The following is a 24,312-nucleotide window of genomic DNA, read 5'->3' on the forward strand; positions in this document are numbered from 1 at the left end:
ACAGGAAGGATTTACACTGCATAGTAGATAAAACTCCTTTTTAGAACTACCATACATACAATTATAAGTCTTTGATTACAAAAAGAGTAAAAAAAGTATTTAATGGGAGAAAATTTTAAATTACAAAAATACAATTTATTAGAAATGAGTATGTGATTTTAAATGTCCCTTTTTAAAAATCTTACAGTTAAAATATGTTCCAAAATTTCTGGAAAATTGAGTTAACAGCATTTTATAGTTAAACTTTGTAGTTAATTTGAGAATCACAGAATATTTCAAAGAAAACTGCATAAATACATTTACTAATGTAAGGTTAAAATTCAGTAATTATCAATATACCATATACAATATAAAATACAACACTAAAATTAATTCACACATAGTTCCAAAAATACTTTAGAATATTTTCATACTCAGAGATACTGTGAACTTATGAACTGTAACAATCGAGTATCATACATACAGATGACTTCAATTATTTAAGGTCTCTGGCTTAGTATATAAAGTATCAACTTCTGTACAAAGAAAATAAAACCACTCCTAATAGTATCTTATAGAATCCAAAGGAAAAAAAAAGAAAATTTTAACAGCAACTTGTTTATACTATTTATCAAGCACCTACTATTAGCTACTGTCATTCAAAAATAAAATCAGATCCTTCCTTTTCAGAAGCATAAAATTTAAAGACCAAGTAGAGATAATGCCATGGGTGCGGGAGAGAGAGGGGTTACTCTTTCTGGACTGGACTACCAGGGGCTTTTTCCCACCCAGTGATTTCAAAATCAGAACCAGTCATCCATCTGACTGAAGATGAAGAAACAAATATCATGTTCTTCAGTTATTTTTTTAGTTACTTTTTTCAGGAACAATGATGAACTGCTTATGATTACACACACACACACACACACACACACTAAAATATTCAGGAACAATGATGAACTGCTTATGATTACACACACACACACACACACACACTAAAATGGTCTGGCCTAACTGAAATCATGCCATGACTTGAAGTCTAGAAGCAGAAGTCAGGAGATCACTTCTGGCACTAAATATCTCTGTGACTTTGGAGAAACCACCACCAAACCATTCATGGCCTTCAAACACTTACGGTGTCTTTGGGTTAAGTTACTAAACTTCTCTAGGTCTATTCCCTCAACTACAAACTTGCACAGTTGTACTAGAATCCAAAAATATCTGGATTAGTGGTTCTCACTTTAAGGAAAGATTCCTGGGCCCACTACCCAGGATTCAGAATGTCTAGTTCAGAACCTAGGAAACTAAATGCTCATCAAGCAAGTGACTGAAATGCGCAAGTGGGCCTCAGGCACACTTGAGAAATGAACTAGCTGATCTCTAACGCCCTAACTGTATAAAAAGATGACATTACTCATTTCAGCACCAAGGTCTTATTCAGGAATTCTGGATCAAGCCCAATGGGCAGGACATTATCTACGTTAAGCAAATATTTATAGAGAGTAAGAAAGGAAGGAAGGGAGCGGGTAAAGACAGAAGGGAAGGAAGGGAGAGGCTGGCTAGCTTACTGGTCAGATTTTTGCCTAAGAAACACAGAACAATAGTAAAATTAAAACTGCATAAAACATACATCAGTAGCTGGAAAGTGAAGACCTCAGTCTCCACACACATACCATTTTAAATACAAAATCAGCCCTTGTCAAAGTGCAAAGTCGAGGAAGGAAAAAGCAAAAAAATAGTACATGGAAGTCAAAAGAATTTTAAAGGGAAATTACTGATGACTAAAACTTGGTGACTATTTTCCCCAGGTAGAAGAGAACAGAATTTAGGGACTAGGACTTGGATTTGGGACTAAAGTTTGAAGTTACTGGTTACTCGTACACATAAATTTCATTTGGGATAATATATGAACTGCAGAAATATTGTCGGCAATGTTAACTTTCGTCCATTTTTCTTTCCATTTTCCCATTCACTTACATTATAATTTTTGAGATGTTTTATCTTCACTTCTGATGATCTTCAAATGTCAATGGCTCTTAACACATTAACTGTAAACAAACACAAAGGAACTTAAGGGAATTCAGATATTTAAGGAAGCCTACAGTAAAACAGTGTAAAATACTCTGTACAGCCTACAGGGAGGGGCGGACAGAAAGAGGTTTTTGGCATCGTGTTTACTCACTTTATTAATTTATCTGCTATTCAAAATGTAAAACTGTTCTTCTAACTGAAAGTGATACTACCCTCTTACTATTCAGGCAAAGAAAAGAAATTATCCTATTTTCTGTTGGAATAAAAAAACATTCAAAACTAGAGACAATTCTCTCCAAAGATTGAAATTCTGAACTTAATATACTGTGCACCTCATCGTTCTGCTCAGCAGAAAGTGCAACTGGTCAGGGAAACTCAGCTCCCAGTCCAGACACCCACCCAACCTGCCCGGGACGGCCCTCGCTGCTGAGCCAAGCTCTGCCCTGCAGCTGGGGCACCAGACCGCCAGGCACAGTGCGTTCATTCCAGCACTGAGCCCTGAAGTGAAACACAGCTTGGGCCCAGACGTCGAACTGCTCTCCCGAATCTGCAGTTTCCTAACCTGCAAAATGGGAATAGTAACACTGCTTCTTTTATACAATTAGGAGAAAATGCATATAAGGAATTTTAGCACTATACCAAGCACACAGTAAGCACCCAATAAACGTTAAGTGCTTTTATTTACAACATTAGTGTGACTACTATATTACTATACTATATTACTACTATCATTTACTACGACAACTTTCACTTGAAAAGCAGAGTTTATCTCAGGTGTTCATATTTTTAAGTACTGCCTTTGGTTATAACAGAAGAATATTACCCAGTACCAGTAACAGAGGACATTTATATTATGTAAAATTTTATTCTTGACTTTTGCTGGATGTCCTGGCTCAATTCAAGAAAACTAAGGCTCATAATTACTAGTCCATCATGAGTCAGTTATTACACCTTTGGCTAACACACAGCCTCCTAACAAAGTCTTATTTACCCACTTGCTAGTTTCAGTATTGCCAATGCTGTTAGAAAGAAGACGGATATGTCTGTTACTCATGCCTATCAAATTCCTTGAGCACAATGAATCTCCCAGAAGAGACTCCTCTACCCTCCTCCATTAATCCCCAATGACTAAACTCCTTATGTTTGACATTACATGCGTAAAACATTAATATTTAAGTTTGGTAACAAAAATGCATAAAACACTGAGTGCTCTGAATTTTCCATCAAACTTTTAGGTTGAAGATACAAAAATAAACAAACGATATTGGCAAAAGCATTCATAAATTAACATGGCCTTCAACAGCCCGCTTTCCTTTCCTTATGAAGACCAAACCTCAACTGAAATGAGAGAAAATACCTCACTATAACCTGATGCAGCATCCTGGGAGGATGTAACACATGGACACATGGCCTCAAAATGAATGCCAAAGTGCAGAGGAGCCAGCAGTGCAGGCCACCGTGCTCAGACCACTGCCACTTCACCCAACAGCTCCTTGAGCTTTGCAAATGAAATAGCAGAGCTGGTCACTCTTCATATGATTTCTATCTGCTTTTCACTCAGTGCCACGGGAATTAATAAATGCATCCTTTTCACTGTATGGTCCTAGATTAAGATTATAAAAATCTATCCTAAGATAATACACACACAAAAAAGTAAAAAGCTTAAAAACTCAAAAGTTTAGAGGGCTCCAAGATACAGTTCTCATTTTTGGCTTGCTACAACATATCATATCTCTCTTGCCAGGCATTTTCCATTAGGATCACTGCAGGCAAATCTAGGAATGTCTCTGGCATAATTAAATGTTGCACACTTAATTTTTCCTTGCTTTAAAAAAAATATTTTCCTTGCTTTAAGATGATCTAGCTGTATACATGGGAGAAGCTACTGCCTGTCTTCAATACCTATTCTCTCTTATTCCTTAGAAACACACTTCCAATGTTTGGTTTAGAAAAAGGCCTCCCAGAAGAAACTACATAATCTAGCCTCCACTGTAGCTAGGTATGGCATGGGACCATGATCTGACCAACTGGATGTAAACTTAAAAGGCAGTAAGTGACTTTGAAAAATGTGTCCTTTAGATAGAGGCAACATGTCTGTCTTCTTCCTGTCCTCCTTTTTGACTCATGAAGGTCAGTGGTTACAGAACTACAACAGTAATTTTGGCTCTCATGGTAAGATTGGAATGTAAGATACAGTAAGTTAGAAAGAGTGTGTCCTGGATACTTTATATCCACTGTATCAGATCTGTATTAACTATTCCTGGGTTTTTATGTAGGGCAAAAATAACACAAAACTATCTTTGTTGTATGCCAAGGTTACTTTGGATTTTCTGTTATACTCTGCTAAACCTAAACTTTAAAAAAAAAAAAAAAAGAGGAGTTTTCCAAGTAAGTGTATTTAGGTTTTTTGAAGTGTATAGGTTGAAACATTTAAAAATTTTTATTATGTAGCATCTGCCCTTATTTAACCCAGACTAAGAATTACTTAAACAGCCCAAGAGTTAATCACATCCAGTAAAGTGTTTTAAAGAAGGAAAATTCATCAGCAATGACTGCCACGGTACTAAGGTACTTGGCCAGGAGAAGAATTACAAAACTTGCTCATAAGTGGTCTACAGTGATGACAGCACTGGTACATACATAGAAACACATTAAGAGGGACACCCACAGTTAGTTCTGTGTAACGAAGCTACAGGAAAGGGAACTGAGGTTACTGGGGTTATTATTTTCATTAAAAGGGCATCTTTCCTGTCCCTTTAATTATAATAACCTTGTATCAATCTTTTCATTTTATATAGTTCCTTTTTTAACCTAACTTCCTGTGTAAAGCAAGCTTATAAAATCACTCCCTATGCAGACTATCACCTCTCAATAGTTTTAATCCTATCCATTGATTTAACTAAATCATAGAGTAGGCCAAGACAAAGCAAGTTCTTTACCAACTCAAAACTAACTTCCTTTAGAAAGAAAATACTCTATACTAATCTAGAGAATTTCCTGAATCACATGCAACCTTTGTCCCTGGTGAGTTTGAATACAATAGCATTAACTGGAAGCTTTCCAAAATAAACTCACTGCTTTCTGAACATCTGTATCTGGGTTATTTCCTTCCCTTGGACATAATCCTTTATTGGTTCAGGTGATAGCCTTCTGGAATTCTTTTTAATAGTTTTAAAAATTGTATGTTACCACTAATGCATCTCACCCAAGGACCTATTTTTATAAGCCCAAAAACATATATTCTTGTTTTGGTATTCTTTCTTGTGGCTAAGAAAGAAAAGCTCTCAGAAAATTTCCTAAAAGCCATATATAATAAATCCACAAGAGATGGACTTTTACCTTTCATTATTTCAGTTAACATTTTTACAAAAGTGCTCTCAAGTAATAGGCTTGAAGTTACTAAGCAACCATCAGTAAAAGACCCAAAACAGTGGTTCTCAAACTTCAGCATGCATCAGGATCACCTGGCCGTCCTGCTAAAACACAAACACTGGTCTCCACCCCCAAAGCTTTGGATTCAGCTACATCTGAGGTAGGGCCAGGAAACCTGTATTTGAACAAATTCCTAAAGGATGCTGATGTTACTGTCTTGGAACCACCGAGCTATATTAATAGAGGACTGATGATGACAGAGTAAGCAGGTAAAAATCATACACAGGACCCAGTTTCAGCTTTAGTATTAACCCAAACACTTGTGATCAATAAGTAATCTCTTTACATGTTCTTCCAGAAAAATATACACAAGTACTGATTAGTTCACAGTAATACTGGATCTTATCTAATAGAACTTTAAGGTTCTTTTAGGGTCCTGTTATAATGAAACTCAAAATAAGTAATTTTTAGGCTGTCAAAATGTTCAATGTCTGATGCAAGGTGTTAATAATAAGGCCAAGGTTGTAGATACAATCTATTAGCTTCACTTTGTTCTGTAGCTATAGTCCACTAACCCAGCCAGCTGCCTCAGAAGTCATGCCAAGAGTCAAAAGGAGAATTGGTAAGAATGTGTCATTGGATACAAATCCATCACCACTACTGAAAAAAAACAACCTGAAAGGATACTTCCTACTGGCATCACTTCTAAGTGACCTTGGGGCTGAAATCAGAAATGAGACCTTCCAGTGAAATGTAGTTTAGAAATCTTAAAAACTCCTACCTCTTTGGGCTATGTGTGTGTGCGTACAAGCATGCTAAGCTGCTTGAGTTGTATCCGATTTTTGGCAACCGTATGGGCTGTAGGTGGCCAGGCTCCTCTGTCCATAGGATTCTCCAGGCAAGAATACTGGAGTGGGTTGCTATGCCCTCCTCCAGGGGATCTTCCTGACCCAGGCATCGAACCTGCAGCTTCTGAGGCTCCTGCATTGCCAGCAGATTATTTACTGCTGTGCCACCAAGGAAGCCCCTTCAAGCTATAAGTATCATCAAAATTCAGAGAAACAAAAATCCACGATCTGCTGTTTTCAAACGATAATTTTAAGGAAGACATGCAATTCAAAAATGTAATTAGCTGGAGCTACTTTTTTGATTATATTATGTGCACCTCCTCTTTGATTGTTTTAATCTAAGTTAAATGTAAATATAAGATGCTCATAAATGCTAATGAATTTATACGCTAGAAATCAACTGATAACCAAAAATAATCTAAGACAAATGGTGCCCAGAGAGATTAGAAAAAGAGGATATATCAGATGAAATAAACACATTAAATAAAATAACTGACAAACTAAATTCAAGAGAAAGAGTAATTCAAGAGACCAAAGTAATGAAGACAGATGGAAAATCCAGTAGGCTAAGGAAACAATGTTGTGAAGACAAAGGAGTGGGCACAGAAAAGACAATGCAGACAATAAAAACGCTCAGGGTGTCAAGAGGTTTCACGCAAGGGCACAGTCAGCTTGAACCTGAAGTTGTGACTTTACAGGACACATTTCACTTTGGAAAACCTTTTAGTTTTTTGAGTAGAAACAACAAATAAGACAAGTGTTGAACATTCAGTCAACAGTTCTTTATTCAATCATTCGCTGGGTGCCTCTTTAGCACTAGATGTAGTAGCATGATTGTGCACAGTAAAAAATAATCAAAGAAACCCACTTAAGCAGTGCATTCTCTAAGTGTACAAACTGAAAGATGGAAAAAAACAGAGTAAGAAGGCAGATGAGGACCAGTATAGTGATAAATTCTGCTGTATAACTTCTACAATTCTGAAGCTCAGGTCTACCCTAGCTACCATATCCAGCCCACAGTCTTGTTTTATCAATAGTCCTACCACAAAAATCAGAGCAAGACCAACTGGAACATAGTCAGATATTCAGTATGCTGAAATGAATGTGTTCACAACTCTCTCTCTCTGTGTTGGGCAAGACATGTGTGATGAACGGACAACAGCAGGATATACAAGAACTGCTGAACAGTTCACTCAAGCAAGCAATACCAAGCAGGACTCGCCAAAGAAAATTAGCTTAAGCATGCAAGATGACATAACTGCTAATCAGCTATAGCTGATAGAAACTACTATCTGAATATCATATTAAGAATGAAATTGCTCTTCTGTGAACAAAGATATCAGGCTTATCATGGCCTAGAAGGCAAAGCTAGAAGCAATAGCAATTCTGAGCTGACTACAGATTTATAGATATACATAGACTGTGGATATATAGATATTAAAACTCAACATATATTCAGTGTGAACTACAGTTCCCACAAGAGCCAATCACTCAACCTAAATGGAGGGTGTCATTTTCCAAAAAACAACGGGCAACCACATGGGTTACAGTTTATAATTTTCCTACTTCCCAAAAGAGTATAAAACATTTTACAAATTAACACATTTAAACATAATATTTAAGCTGGCTCCATCTAATAGTAGGAGTATTTGAAGGAATTAAAGATGAATATATTACCAACTTCAGTAATAAATTTGACTGAAGACTTTTTGCCAAATTGAAGATGCAGCTACATAGTTTCCATTTTGAAACAAACAGAAAGCATAAGCAAAAATTTCCTTGAAACTGAACTCAGCAGAAATTTGGTAATCTATTGTGCAAATCACAATCTGTAATACACTGAATAGAATTATTAACTATTATTTTGCAGGAGATATCAAAGTAATTTCACAAGGCAATTTTCCTAGCTGAAAATTAGAAAATGAGAATTTTCTAATTGTATAAAACAAAAGCAGAACAACAATTTAAGAATGAGATTTCTGCAAAAGACTGAGATAATACAGTTCAAACACCAATATTTCACTTAACCATAGGATAACAAAAGTAATAAACTTAATCTGGGTAGTTAGGTAACATTGCTGTTGTAACCATAGTTGTATACACCCTCCCTCTGTATTAGAATCATCTGTGATTTGACTGTTACTCTAAATTAAGTTTAAAATTAAGCTTTCTAACAAGTGTCTACAATCCAGCTATCTTATAATGTTGATTAAAGAGTGCCACAAATAGGTGTTATGATTCACAAAATAAAAGATATGAAAGAATTTAGCAGGATGAATTCTATAGACAATCAATAAATGTTATTTTTCTACTCTTCCAGAGAACAGGAATGAAATCCGGCATTTTCCTGTGAAAGTAGAGCCATACTTATAGTTTTATCTGGAGAGGATGAAGACAACAAACTCCAGTAAAAATTCAAAGAATTCTTAACTTTCCCATATTCATATGTAACCTAATGTTTCATTAAGAAGTTAAAACATATACATATAAACTTTGAAGTTGTTGGGCTTTTTCTTTTAGTAAATAAATGTGCTTAATTGGCAAAACTAACCTAGTTGTGTGATATAAACGTTTAGTGTAATTTCAAAAATTCAAAACAAAGGTTATTATCATTAAGATACAGAACTGACAGGTTTTTAAAGCTTAAAGGGACCTTATAGATGTTCTAGATAAAACTCTCCCTTCCCCCACCTTATTTCAAAATATGAGAAAATTGCAGACTTGAGAGGTTAAATGAGACAGGCCAAATGACTGACTGAGCCTAGGAGTAAAGAGCTTGAGCCTCCTGACATCCAGCACTTTTCTAACAAGACTATGCTGCCTCCTGTGGTTCCAAACCCTCCCTTGGGTGAGATTACCTCAGTTGTCTCATTTGTTTTCTTTACATTCTATCCTGAGCCATAGTTGTCATTTGTAACTTTCCCATAAAATTATAATTTTCCAAACTGTTTTCTGAATGATTTTACAGCTGAGTGTAAATCCCCCAGCCTTCTAAATTTCATGGCAGGCAGATTCTTCACCTTCCGAGGCACCAGGGAAGACCTAAATTTCAGAGCAATACACCTAAAAAACACCTGAAACAAATGCACACTAGTGGTACATAATCAAATGCAAAATCACTCTCCAGCATAATTCAATCTACAAATTCAAAAAACAATTTTATTAAGCACCTCTGATAGGCAGGGTCTCTGTTAAATGATGGTGATATGAAAACCAATACGATATGATCCTTGTCCTCAAGTAGCTTATAGTCTAGTAGAGAAGACAATTAAACCAAACTGTGCTTGTTAAAAACACTATAAAAAGGGTGGGCAGGTGGCTATGAACACATTTAGGAAGAGAATCTAATAAAGAAAGGTGGGATCAGGTAATGACTGACTTCCCAATGAGGTCTTGAACAGCAACAGCGAAAACAATGGTAGTATCACCCGTATTTAGCAGAGTCCAAAAAGAATTAAAAGAGAGCAACGCCAATTTATTCACGGGGGAAAAAATGAAACGTGCTAGTTTACAGCGGTTTAGTATCTAATAACTAACAATAACTAGACTTTTTCAAAGGAAAAGAACCTGATTTCAACGTAGCAGTAAAACAATACAGGTCTTCCATTATTTCTTAATAAAATTTAAATTACTATTTTAAAACAAAAGGAAAAAACTGCCTTTGAAACACGTCAAGTTAACAGTCACGACAACTGTGTGAAAAGCTGCATAGTAAAATCCTCCTCAAAATTCCAGGGGAAAAAAATCCCAGCTGATACAAGATGGAAACCTGGAGAACCGGTAGCCCAGGACGGACGAAAACTACCCCTCATTACTCAGGAATAACAACGTTCAGTTCGAAGATTCACGGTGGGGGTACTCTTGCTTACATTTTAAGGCAAAGTTGGGGGGAGGGCGAAGATCAGAATGCAAGGAAATCGTAAGAGGCAAGTGAAGTGACGGGAAAGAGCGGAAAAGGTGGGCAAGAACCCAGAAACCGAAGACTGAAAGACGGATGGAAAAGACAGGAGAACGGTGTCGGAAAAGACAGGAGAACGGTGTCAGAAAAGAGTCGTCCAGAAAAAGGGAGGAGATGGGGGGGAGGGGACAGAGTTGGGGAAGGGCTGTCCAAAAAATGAATTAAGAGGGAAATGAGAGATCAGAGGATGTAGTGGGCCGAGGCGTCCTCAGCCGCGGATAAAAACGCCAGAATATAAAAGGTAAGGCCGATGAAGAACCGCAGAGTTTTAACCTCCTCTTTCCCAGCCTCTAACCCGCAGAGAGGAAGGAAGAAGTTGTTCCCAGCCTGAGGGAAGGAATTCCGGCGCAGCTTCCCAGTCCCGGAGCCCGCGAGGTGGGGCGCCGTCCAGCGGGTCCCGGGCCCCTCTTCATCCCCCTCGGACGCTCGGCGGGCCCCGGTTACCTGGACAGGGAGTCCACGCTGGGCGGCCGTGCTACTGCTGGCTGGGAGCCAAGACTCTCGCAACTCGAGCTCTTCTCCATGGCGCGGCGCGGGGGCAGCGGGAGGAAAAGCCTGCGGCGACCGCCGCGGCTGCCCGGCGGGAGGAGCTGAGGGCGGGGTGCGACGGGCAGGGTCCGAGCTCAGGCCCGCGCCGGCCCGGCAGGGAGACCGGAAGCGGCCATGTTCCCCCAGCCTGCACCGCGCGGGCGCTGCCGGGAGCCGGGGGCGCCGCCCGCCCTCGCGCGCCTCGCACGCCGCCACCCCGCGCGGCCGCCGGGGCCTGGGAGCGCGTGACGGCGCCTGAGGGCCGAGGCTCCTCTGAGGCCGGCGGGAGCCGGGGCTGCAGGAGGAGGGGCCGTTTTAAAAATCATCAAGGAAGCAGCGAGTACTACGGACGAGGGTCTGAAGAAAAACAAGGACCTTAACGACGGGGACGATTGTGACGGAAATGTGGGGGTCGGGGGAGAGGACAGAATAATAAAGGATGTGGGCAGACCGTAGGATGAGAGGCGTGGGGGGATGAGGAAGGGAGGCCCTGAACACTGACTGGTTCGCGTAAAGGATGAGGCTGTGAGAGGTGAGATGGCGAAATACTCATCAGGTCAAGGGCTGAATATGATTAAGTAATTGCTCATTAAATCATAATTAAAGCCTACTTTAAATTAGTGGATTCAAATCCTGCCTCTCTCAGTTATTTGCAGTGTAACCCAAGGCATGGAACATTAACTTTTTTATCTGTAAAACAGGAAAACCAACTTCACAGATTAGATGACTTAATACATCTTAAACATTTAAAACAATCCTTCATACATAGAAAGCCTTCAAATGTAAGTAGTATTACTACCCTCTCCATAAGGGTGGTTAGGATGAAGTGGACTAGTGTGTATAAGCAGTTTCTAGCACAGTTTCAAACGTGATAGCTACAGGAGACGAGGGAGTTGAGAAGGAAGAAGTGATTGGTATGGTAAGGGTAGTATGGAAAGTATAAACCAGGTAGGAAAAAAATTGCTCATCATTCTGTTTCCCTTGCACCCCTGGCCCACCTTTATAGAAAGGGCACTACAAAAAAATAAAAGCTGGAACTATCAGTCCTGCTGTAGCTTGGATTAAACTCTGTGATTTTGAAGGGTGTGAAGGGGAAAAACCACTTTGGCATTAATCCATTGTCCACACAGAAAGGTATGAAAGAGGAATTGGCGAGGAAACTGTTAAATGTGCAACAGATATATATACCATTGGCTGCAGTGGCTATTGGATAGAAGGCAAAGGTTTAGCCGTCTTTCCCTGCCCTCAAATTCCCCAACAAGGCAGGAAGGGAGTGTAAACGGATAATCTGTGATAAGAGAACAGGAACTGGGTGAAGGGGAAGTGCTTCTGCTGGTAATTTTCTATCACAGAGGACAAAGGAAGGCCATGGAAAGGATATCATAAAGGAATTTCTCTGGTTGAGACGGAATCATAGTCACCTCATGTACATGGTATAAAAATATGCAAAGGTTATTTCTGTGAAAGAAATGAAGACAATGAGTAGTTTAAAAAAAAAGCTGCCTTGCTAGGGTAAATAGAATTATGTTGATTTAAACTAGATGTAATTTACACTCGCAGTAAATGATGTCTTTAGGAAAGTCTCAAGGTATAGAAGCAGTGAAATATTAACTTGCAAGTACGTTCCTCAGAAGAGCAGCTAACCTAGTTGTGTTCTGTCTAAACTATAGTTTGTTGTTGTTCAGTCGCTAAGTCCTGTCCAACTCTTTGAGACCCATGGACTGCAGCTGGCCAGGCTTCTCTGTCCATCACTATCTCAAATTCATGTCCAATGAGTTGGTGATGGTATCTAACCATCTCATCCGCTGCCATCTCCTCCTCTTGCCCTCAATCTTTCCCAGGATCAGGTCTTTTCTAATGAGTTGGCTCTTCACATCAGGTGGCCAAAGTATTGGAGCTTCAACTTCAGCGACTGTCCTTCCAATGAAAATTGAGTGTTGATTTCCTTATCTCCTTACTGTCCAAGAGACTCTCAAGTGTCTTCTCCAGCACCACAATTGGAAAACATCAGTTTTTCAGTGCTCAGCCTTTATGATCCAGCTCTCACATCAGTACATGACTACTGGAAAAACCATAGCTTTGACTATGTGGACCTTTGTTGGCAAAGTGATGTCTCTGCTTTTTAACATGCTGTCTAGGTTTGGCATAGCTTTTCTTCCAAGGAGCAAATGTGTTAATTTCATGGCTGTCGTCAGCATCCGCAGTGATTTTGGAGCCCAAGGAAATAAAATCTGCCACTGTTGTACTTTTTACAATGAATGAATATGTATTGAAGCAAAAAGACTTGGCCTTTCTGTTCCATTCTCTAGCTTGGCAGGTGCTGGATGACAACTATTGTTTTTTATTTCTATAATCTATAAAGAGAGCTTAACTGTACTCTGATAGGCAAAGAGAACAGGTAGTCAGAAACAAGAATAAATATCTATAATGATTCATTAGGAAAAAAAAAAAACTTGCTAATGCTTTTCAATCCCTACCTGTCTTCCAAATTGTTGGCTCACTGTCACCTGATGTCTCGACATGGATTTTCCAATCTAAGTTTGGTAAAAGCTGATGAATCCTTGGACAGTAACCCTTGTACTTTCTGCTACTCAGTTCACTTTTTCAGTTCACTTCAGGCACTCAGTCGTGTCTGACTCTTTGCCACCCCATGGACTGCAGCACGCCAGGCTTCCCTGTCCTTCACCAACTTCCGGAGTTTACTCAAACTCCTGTCCAACGTGTCAGTGATGCCATCCAACCATCTCATCCTCTCCCGTCCCTTTCTCCTCCCACCTTCAGTCTTTCCCAGCATCAGGGTCTTTCCAGTGAGTCAGCTCTTTGCATCAGGTGGCCAAACCATTGGAGTTTCAGCTTCAGCACAGTCCTTCCAGTGAACACCCAGGACTGATCTCCTTTAGGATGGACTGGTTGGATCTCCTTGCAGTCCAAGGGACTCTCAAGAGTCTTCTCCAACACCACAGTTCAAAACCATCAATTCTTCAGCACTCAGCTGTCTTTATAGTCCACCTCTCAACAACCATACATGACTACTGGAAAAACCATACCTTTGACTTGACAGATTTTTGTTGGCGAAGTAATTTTTAGTAAAGTTCATTTTTAGTACTATGTTAACTTGAAACCATCTGCATAATGATGGAGCAATTTGTATTGCAGTCTATTTGGTGATTAATAAAGAACAGTAATGTTAAGTGTAGAGACTTTGGAACCAGACAAATTTCAATTGGAATCCTGACTCTGTCACTTACTTGCTCTATAATTTTGATTAAGTTGCTTTGCCAAGACTATTTTCTCATTTCTAAAATGTGAATTAAAATATCCATCTAATAGATTGTTTTCCTATACACAGTTGGTTGCACAGCAGGGCCAGTAAATGGGTATATTGCTATTATTTGTTGTTCCTCTAAATTTACTGTTTTGCTTTCAACTTAAATAGTAACACAGCAAGTTCTCAGAGTGAGCAACAAAGAATACTTTCAACTCAGCTGAAAGTTACGTTAGCATTGAATTTTTTTCTGACATGTTATTGTGTCATATACCCCCTCAAAAAGCAACTTGATTAGGACTTTCTGCACCTCAGTTTCATCATCTTTTAAAGAACATTTTAGCCTAGCCCAGGTTCATTTAGGAACCATCACTATAATAACAGTCTGGGCTCATCTCTCCTACTAAACGGTTACCTTGAGACCCTCCCCAAAATTATTTACTTATTTGAAATCTAGGCCAGTATTTTTCAAATTACCTGTGAGAATCACCTGTTTTTTGTTTTTAATTTCCAAGCCATCACCAACAATGGTGTAAATATAAGAAATATAAGAAAAATTCATTACTTGTAAAATATAAGAAAAAGTATAAGAAATATAAACTATTCATTAAAATATAAGAAAAAATAATTACTAGAAAAATGAAGTTTAAGAATAGCCAAAAGCATGTAAAATACAGTCCAAGTTTTTTTTCTTATATTTCAGTTCAGATCAGTTCAGTTCAGTTGCTCAGTCGTGTCCGACTCTTTGCGACCCCATGAACCACAGCACACCAGACCTCCCTGTCCATCACCAACTCCTGGAGTTTACCCACACCCATGTCCATAGAGTCAGTGATGCCATCTAACCACATCATCCTCTGTTGTCCCCTTCTCCTCCCACCTTCAGTCTTTCCCAGCATCAGAGTCTTTTCAAATGAGTCAGCTCTTCGCATCAGGTTGCCAAAGGATTGGAGTTTCAGCTTCAACATCAGTCTTTCCAATGAACACCCAGGACTGATCTCATTTAGGATGGACTGGTTGGATCTTGCAGTCCAAAGGACTCTCAAGAGTCTTCTCCAACACCACAATTCAAAAGCATCAATTTTTCAGCACTCAGCTTTCTTCACAGTCCAACTCTCACATCCATACATGACCACTGGAAAAACCATAGCCTTGACTAGATGGACCTTTGTTGGCAAAGCAATGTCTCTGCTCTTGAATATGCTTTCTAGGTTGGTCATAACTTTCCTTCCAAGGAGTAAGCATCTTTTATTCCATTGCTGCAATCAGCATCTGCAGTTTTTTGGAGCCCAGAGAAATAAAGCCAGCCATTGTTTCTACTGTTTCCCCATCTATTTGCCATGAAGTGATGGGACCGGATGCCATGATTTAAGTTTTCTGAATGTTGAGCCTTAAGGTAAATTTTTCATTCTCCTCTTTCACTTTCATCAAGAGACTGTTTAGTTCTTCTTCACTTTCTGCCATAAGGGTGGTGTCATCTGCATATCTGAGGTTATTGATGTTTCTTCTGGCAATATTGATTTCAGCTTGTACTTCTTCCAGCCCAGTGTTTCTCACGATGTACTCTGCATATAAGTTAAATAAGCAGGGTGACAATATACAGCCTTGATGTACTCCTTTTCATATTTGTAATCAGTCTGTTGGTCCATGTCCAGTTCTAACTGTTGCTTCTTGACCTGCATACAGGTTTCTCAAGAGGCAGGTCTGGTATTCCCATCTCTTTCAGAATTTTCCACAGTTTATTGTGATCCACACAGTCAAAGGCCTTGGCATAGTCAATAAAGCAGAAATAGATGTTTTTCTGGAACTCTCTTGCTCTTTCAATGATCCAGTGAATGTTGGCAATTTGATCTCTGGTTCCTCTGCCTTTTCTAAAACCAGCTTCAACATCTGTAAGTTCACAGGTCACATATTGCTGAAGCCTGGTTGGAGAATTTTAAGCATTACTTTACTAGCATGTGAGATGAGTGCAGTTGTGCGGTAGTTTGAGCATTCTTTGGCATTGACCTTCTTTGGGATTGGACTGAAAACCAACCTTTTCCAGTCCTATGGCCAGTGCTGAGTTTTCTAAATTTGCTGGCATATTGAGTGCAGCACTTTCACAGCATCATCTTTCAAGATTTGAAATAGTTCAACTGGAATTCCACCACCTCCACTAGCTTTGTTCGTAGCAATGCTTCCTAAGGCCCATTTGACTTCACACTTCAGGATGTCCAGCTCTAGGTGAGTGATCACACCGTTGTGATTATCTGGGTTGTGAAGATCATTTTTGTATAGTTCTTCTGTGTATTTTTGCCACCTCTTCTTAATATCTTCTGTTTCTGTTAGGTCCATACCATTTCTGTCCTTTATTGAAACCATATTTGCATGAAATGGTCTCTTGGTACCTCTAATTTTCTTGAAGAGATCCCTAGTCTTTCCCACTCTATTGTTTTCCTCTATATCTTTGCACTGATCGCTGAGGAAGGCTTTCTTATCTCTCCTTGCTGTTCTTTGGAACTCTGCATTCAAATGGGAATATCTTTCCTTTTCTCCTTTGCCTTTCGCTTCTCTTCTTTTCACAGCTATTTGTAAGACCTCCTCAGACAGCCATTTTGCTTTTTTGCGTTTCTTTTTCTTGGGGATGGTCTTGATCCCTGTCTCCTGTACAATGTCACATACCTCCATCTATAGTTCATCAGGCACTCTGTCTATCAGATCTAGTCCCTTAAATCTATTTCTCACTTCCACTGTATAATCATAAGGGATTTGATTTAAGTCATACCTGAATGGTCTAGTGGTTTTCTCCACTTTCTTCAATTTAAGTCTGAATTTGGCAATAGGGAGTTCATGATCCAAGCCACAGTCAGCTCCCGCTCTTGTTTATGCTGACTGTATAGAGCTTCTCCATCTTTGGCTGCAAAGAATATAATCAGTCTGATTTCAATGTTGACCATCTGGTGATGTCCAGGTGTAGTCTTCTCTTGTGTTGTTGGAAGAGGGTGTTTGCTATGACCAGTGCGTTCTCTTGGCAGAACTCTATTGGCCTTTGCCCTGCTTCATTCCGTACTCCAAGGCCAAATTTGCCTGTTACTCCAGGTTTTCTTGACTTCTTACTTTTGCATTCCAGTCCCCTATAATGAAAAGGATATCTTTTTTGGATGTTAGTTCTAGAGGGTCTTGTAGGTCTTCAGAGAACTGTTCAACTTCAGCTTCTTCAGCGTTACTGGTTGGGGCATAGACTTGGATTACAGTGATATTGAATGGTTTGCCTTGGAAATGAACAGAGTTCATTCTGTCATTTTTGAGATTGCATCCAAGTACTGCATTTTGGACTCTTTTGTTAACTATGATGGCTACTTCATTCCTTATATTTAATGAGCATAAAGTTACTCCATAAAAGTTGCGTGACAGGTTCTAAACACATATTCCCAGTTCTGTCCTCATTGTAGAAAGGCAGCAAATACCTTCATATACAGACACTAGTTGGTGGACAACAATCTGAATGGCACTGATTTGGATCTATAGGTTTGTGCCTTCAGCTTAAATCAGAATAAAGTATCTTGTCATAGTAAAGTTAAAATGGTAGCTTATGACAAGTAGAAAAAGACTTCTCATAAAACATATGCTAAAAAACATAATCCTTGGAAAGATCATGTATGTATAAACCTTATAATTATTTCTATCTAGAAACTTAGTTTTTTAATTATTTTAGTTTAGAGAGTTCCATTTCTAGTATGGAGGAATAGTAAGCTCCTAACAGACTGACCTTTCCACAGATAAAAACTATAAACTCTAGACAAAATACAAAAACAATTAAACAAGCAAAAAATACCCAAGGGGTCAAGAGAGTGAATAGAAACAGGCAAAGTCAAAATATGGAGTAAGTTACATACACAGAGTGAATTTCCAATTTTTGAAAGCTTTTACCTATGGACAGACCAAAATCGTGGTACAATACAGGGTGGAAAAAACTATCATAGAAAGCCCAGTATCTTTCTGGCCTGAGAAGCCCAGGGTAGCTAGAGAATGAGACAGGAATTCCAAAACAGAACCAGAGAGGCAAACTCTATACAAATGCAGACTTGCAGTTTCACTCTTGGGTGTATAGCCAAAAGAAACAAAAACAGTAATTCAAAAAGATACATGCACCGCAGTGTTCATAGCAGCTTTGCTTCCAATTACCAAGATATAGAAACAACCTACGAGTCCATAATCAGATATGAATAAAGAATATGAGATACAGAATATTACTCACCTATAAAAAAGATGAAATTTTGCAATTTGCAGCAACATGAGTGGACTTGGAGAGCCTTATGCTAAGTGAAATAAGACAGAGAAAAATAAATACTGTATGATATCACTTTTATGTGGAATATAACTAGTGAATAAAACAACAAAAGCAGACTAACAAGCTCAGAGAATAAACATGGTTGGTTATCAGTGAGGAGAGAGAATGGGGTAGGGTCAATATAGTGGTAAGGGAAAAGGGGGAGTTACGAGGTTATATGAAATTGTGTGAACTTCTGAAAATTGTAAAGCACTATAGAATGTAGAGTCTTTAATTCAATTAAAAAAATTTTTAACACCAAAAAACCCTGTTTTCATTTGAATAACCTAAAGGCAGAATGCAAGTAGCTCAGATAAAAGAACCAAAGATAGAATATCCTACTATTCTTTCAGTTAAAAGAACTGAAGCAAGACAAGTTATTACTGCAAGCAAAACAAAATTTTCAGTTTTTTTCAAAGTTTATTTCTTGATTAAAAAAAAAAGAAAGGAAGAAGAATCATGAGTGCTTTGCAGAGAAATAAAACAGAATCCAGAGACTCCAACAGTTTTCATAAATGCCAACAACAAATCAGAATTTCTTGACATTTAACCTATTAAGAAAGTGGGACCTAGTCTCAATGGCTTCCCAGGTGGCACAGAGGGAAAGAATCCTCCTGTCAATGCAGGAGATGTGGGTTCAAGACCTGGGTTGGGAAGATCCCCTGGAGAAGAACAAAGCAACCCATTTGAGTATTCTTGCCTGGGAAATCCCATGGACAGAGGAGCCTGGCAGGCTACAGTCCATGGGGTTGCAAAGAGTCAGACACAACTGAGCACACACACACAATGCCCATACTGCCTAGTCTCAAAGGAAAAAGTAAAGAAGCTAAATTCCAGGTGACAAAGATATTGGAACTACTAGAAAGTGATTTAAAAACAGCTAATATTGAGCTGTGCTCAGTGAAATAAAGGACAATACACTGTAATCAATGAAAATCAATGAAAAGATAGTAAAACTCAGCAGAGAGACCAAATATATATATATATATATATATTGGTGTATATATATGTATAAATATACTTATATAGATATATAATATATATATATATATATATGATTCAAATGGAAATTTTAGGAAAAATACAGTACCTGAAATAAAAAGATTCACTGGGTGGGCCTAATAGTAGAATGGATTTAATAGAGAAAAATGTCAGAAACTTGAATAAATCAACAGAAATTATCCAATATGAAAAAGCAAGAGGAAAAAAAGATTGAAAAAATATTAACAGAACCCAAGAGACATGTGGAACAATATCAAAAGGTCTAATATACAAATAATTGGAGTTCCAGAAGTAGAAAAATTTAGGCAGAGAAAACTAAAGAAACTAGCCAAAAGTTACCAAAATTTGGCCAACAGCATAAATTTTAAAGATTCAAGATGCTCAGAAAACACAAAACAGGATAAATTCAAAGAACACTATCGGCACATCATGGGCTTCCCTGGTGGTTCAGATGGTAAAGAATCCACCTGTAATGCAGGAGACCTGGGTTCAATCCCTGGGTTGGGAAGATTCCCTGGAGGAGGGCATGGCAACCCACTCCAGTATCTTTGTCTGGAGAATCCCCATGGACAGAGGAGCCTGGTGGGCTACAGCCCATGGGATCGCAAAGAGTCAGACACAACTAAGCAATTAAGCACAGCACAACAGACAGACACATCATAATTGAAATGCTAAAAACCAGTTAGAAAAAAAGACACATTACACATAGGGAACCACAATTCTAAGAATCACAAATTTCCTAGCAACTATTATGGATGATAGAGAACAGCAGGGCAAAATCTTTAGTGTTTAAAGAAAAAGGCAATATAACAAAAACACCTTTCAAGGATGATGATGCAATAAAGACATTTTTAGATGAAACACATTGAGAGAATGTGTTGCCAGGAGACATGCACGACAAGCTATGCTAAAGGAAATACTTTAGGCTAAAGAGAAATGATATCTAGAGAAATTGGACATTCAGCGTGAAGACTAGGTCAAATATAAAAGACTATTTTCCCTTTTAATTTCTTTAAAATACACTTGACTTTTTAAAGCAAAAATTGCAGCGTTTTCTAATGGAGTTTGTAATACTTTGTAATATATATAAAAATTTGTGTGTAAAACTGTCAGGGGTTCATTGTAAATGGAACTATGTAGCTGCAAAGTTTCTGTATTTTCCATGAAATGGTTCAAAAAATTCTAAGCAATCTATTGTTAAGATGTTATTATTTTACAGATGAAAACATTTCTGAAGCTTTGGAATTTAAACATTTTAGGGTCACATGAAGCACAGTTTAGGTCTACTTAGTTCTGATGCCTATCTTCTTAATCACTATTCTGTGATTCTTCATGAATAATTTATGTAATCTTCACAGCAATCCTGTGAGTTAAATGCTCCTTGAAGACTGATAACAAAAGTTCATTTGCTTAGTGTACTTCTGTAAACTTCTTGGTCAAATTCCTTCTTACTCTGGAAGCCCACTAAATTTAATGACCCTCCCCCAACTTTCCAGGAGACAAATGGGGTTGGCAGATTACCGAAATCACATTGATTATGGGCTTCCTTGTTGGCTCAGACAATAAAGATCTACCTGCAGTGCAGGAGACCAAGGGTCAATCCTTAGGTTGGGAAGATGCCCTGGAGAAGGGAATAACTTACCCACTCCAGTATTCTTGCCTTGAGAATTCCATGGACAGAGGAGCCTGGCAGGCTACAGTCCTTGGGGTTACAAAGAGTTGGATACAACTGAGCAATTAACATCATGCCATGTAGAGTCAGCAAAAACAAGACCTGGAGCTGACTGTGGCTCGGGTCATGAGCTCCTTGTTGCAAAATTCAGGCTTAAATTTAAAAAAGTAGGGGAACCCACTAGGCCGTTCAGGTGTGACCTCAATTAAATTCTTTATGATTATACAGTAGAGGTGACAAATAGGTTCAAGGGATTAGATCTAAGAACCCTGGATGGAGGTTTGTAACATTGTACAGGAGGCAGTGACCAAAATCATCCCAAAGAAAAAGAAATGCAAGAAAGCAAAGTGTTTGTCTGAGGAGACTTTACAAATAGCTGAGGAAAGAAGAGATTCGAAAGACAAGGGAGAAATGGAAAGATATACCCAACTGAATGCAGAGTTCCAGAGAATAGCAAGGAGGGTGAAGGCCTTCTTTTCTCTCAGAGGAGCCTGGCATGCTGTAATCCATTGGGCTGCAAAGAGTTGAACACGACTTAGCAGCTGGACAACAGCTAGTACTTTTGATTAAATCACTCTATAATTTTTCCAAGAAAGGTGTATTTCACAAGTTTGTCACAATATAAATGCTTGCATGTATCCATTCTCCCCCAAACATGCCCTCCCATCTAGGCTGACACATAACATTTAGCAGAGTTCCATGTGCTATACAATAGAACGTGTATATGTATGGTTAAGTCCCTTCTCTGCTTCACCTGAAACTATCACAACATTGGTAATCAGCTATACCCCAATACAAAATATTTTTGGTGTTAAAAAAAATTAAAATGTGGGAAAAAAAAAAACCCTACAAAATTCTTAAAAGAATTCTAAGCATTCTTAAAAAAAAAAAAGAATTCTAAGCACTCTTACTGTTTAAAATAGCTTGTAAAGAGCAGAGAGCACATAGCATATTAACCTATAACTCCCACCCCACACATGGAATTGTGATTAGACCTGTCAGATCAAATGATTTCCACCACAAGAAAGTAATAAAAAGGGTCAGGATTTCCAATTCTTAACAAAATGGTGAACTAACATGAGCTCTGTCTTTCTCCTTCAACTCGCCCCTTGTAGTCATGCAGGAACAAGAAGACTGGGGACCTGAGAAAATAATATAAAAGCTGTGAAAAGTCCTTTGAGAAAGAAAAAGTGGCTTCCAGTGCATGGAAATAGCAGTCCATATGAAAAGCAAAGGAAAAAAAAATTCAGATGTTTTTTCTGCATATTGCTACAAATGGATCACTGTCTTCCAGGCACTTCTGCAAGGCAGAAAATATGTGATAGGTGAGCATCAAGAAATGGCAATGTTTTCTTAGAAGTGAATTCAGAAGCACAGACAACAATACCCAGCACATTTAAAGAATACATAAAGAACACTTACCAATTAACAACAACAAAAATTCCTGTTACAAAATGGGCAAAAGGCTTGAATGTGTCTCCAAAGATGAGGTATAAGTGAACAACAAGCATATGGAAAGACAGTTTCACTAATCACTGGAGAACTATAAATCCAAACCATGATAAGATTCTGCTTCTTACCCACTGAGATGGCTACTATTAAAAACTCCCCAAGTAACAAATATTGGTGAGGATATGGAGAAATTGGAATGCTGTGCACTACTGATGGGGTTCTAAAATGGGTCAGTACAATATTGGAGGTTCCTCAAAAAATTAAATGCAAAACTACCAGACGGAGAGGGCATGGCAACCCACTCCAGTATTCTTGCTTGGAGAATCCCATGGACGTAAAGTTGCAAAGAGTAAGACGTGACTGCAGAGACTTAGCATGTACCCACGCATGATCCAGCATCCCGCTTCTGGATATATATGCAAAAGAATTTAAAGTGGGATCTCAAAGATGTGTTTGTACACCTATATCATAGTGGCAATATGTACGATAGTCAAGAGGTGGCATGCCCATCAACAGATGAATGACTAAACAAGTATGTTATACATATATGCAATGGAATACTATTTAGGCTTAAAACGGAAACGAGTTCTATCATATGATATAACATGGATGAACCTTGAGGATACTATGTATTGAAATATGAAAAATGAAATAAGCTAGTCACAAAAAGACAAATATTGTATGATTCCACTTACATGAGGCAAATAAAGTAGTCAGCTTCTTAGAAAATAGAATGGTGGTTGCCAGGGGCTGGGAGGGATGGGGAAAAGGGAGTCAATGTTCAAGGGGTGTAGAGTTTCAGTTTTGCAAGATGAAAAAATTTCTAGACATCTCTTATACAATGAATACATAGAGCAGACACCACTGTACTGTATACTTAAAAATTGTTAAGATAGTAAATTTTGTGTTATGTGTATTTACCACAAAAAAATAAGCCAGTATAAACAGGACTACCATATGATCCAGCAATTCCTCTTGTGTTCCAAAGGATTAAAAGTATGGCCATTATTTAACTTTCTGATGATTCAGAAGTTACCCAGTTGAATTCAGCTCCTGTCTGGGCCGGAACTTAGTCACAGATCAAGCACTTACTGCAAGAGGAACTTAGAAGTACAGTGCTTAAATATATGCATTTATTCATTTTCTATTGTTGTGTAACAAGTAATTACAAATTCAGTAGCCTAGCCTGACATATTTATTATGTCACAGTTTTTGAGGGGCTTCCCTGGTGGCTCTGACCGTAAAGAATCCACCTGCAATTCAGGAGACCTGGGTTTGATCCCTGGGTCGGAAAGATCCCCTGAAGAAGGCATTGGCTGTCCACTCCAGTATTCTTGCCTGGAGAATCCCATGGACACAGGAGCCTGGTGGGCTACAGTCCGTGGGGTTGCAAAGAATAGGACACTAGCAACTGACACTTTCACTTTCATTGAAATCAAGATGTCAACCAGATTTTCTTCTCATCTGAAGACTTGACTGGGACAATCTGCTTACAAGCTAATTCAGGTTATTGCAAAATACCCGCACTTTTGCCATGTAATGCAATCTTTCACAGGAGTGAAATCTCACCACATTTACAAATCCGGCCATACTCAGGGCGAGGGGTTTTACAAGATCTGTACGCCAGTGTTAAGAATCTGTGATTGATCTTAGAATCCTGTCCATTTTAGTGTCCATTGTTCCAAATTTTTTAAAATAATTTTAATTGTGCAAGAGGAAGGAAATGGATATTGGAGACAATTAAAATGGTCTGAGAGCAGTCAACTTCCACTTTGGTGAGACCGTTGTTATGGCCCCTGTGAAATTGTTCATCTCTTGAGTGTTAATACCTCTAGGCCACCTAAGCACAAAAAAGGAGACAGAAACAAGCATTATTCAAATAGATAGTTAGGTATA

General features: G+C 38.6%; 1 protein-coding gene and 1 long non-coding RNA gene across 4 annotated transcripts in view; one reads left to right on the forward strand and one right to left on the reverse strand.

Annotated features, from left to right (window-relative positions):
* The window catches only part of MTMR2 (myotubularin related protein 2), a 106,113-nt gene extending 95,227 nt beyond the window's left edge, over positions 1-10,886 (reverse strand). The window contains exons 1-2 of one of the 3 annotated variants that reach the window (XM_065943971.1): positions 10,633-10,874; positions 1,957-2,027 (exon numbers count right to left, since the gene is read on the reverse strand). Coding sequence is in view for 1 of the 3 variants with exons in the window: in XM_065943970.1 (XP_065800042.1) it covers positions 10,633-10,712 (80 nt within the window). In the remaining 2 variants the exon portion in view is untranslated. Of the gene's footprint in view, positions 1-1,956; positions 2,028-10,632 lie in introns of all 3 variants that reach the window. The other 2 variants (XM_065943972.1, XM_065943970.1) reach the window with 2 other exon arrangements.
* LOC136174122 (uncharacterized) overlaps positions 10,333-24,312 on the forward strand; it is a 39,729-nt gene continuing 25,749 nt past the window's right edge. The window contains exon 1 of the long non-coding RNA XR_010664382.1: positions 10,333-10,429. This is a non-coding gene — a long non-coding RNA (uncharacterized lncRNA). The remainder of the gene's footprint in view (positions 10,430-24,312) is intronic.

This window comes from Muntiacus reevesi, chromosome 9, assembly GCF_963930625.1.
Source record: "Muntiacus reevesi chromosome 9, mMunRee1.1, whole genome shotgun sequence".
NCBI lineage: Eukaryota > Metazoa > Chordata > Mammalia > Artiodactyla > Cervidae > Muntiacus > Muntiacus reevesi.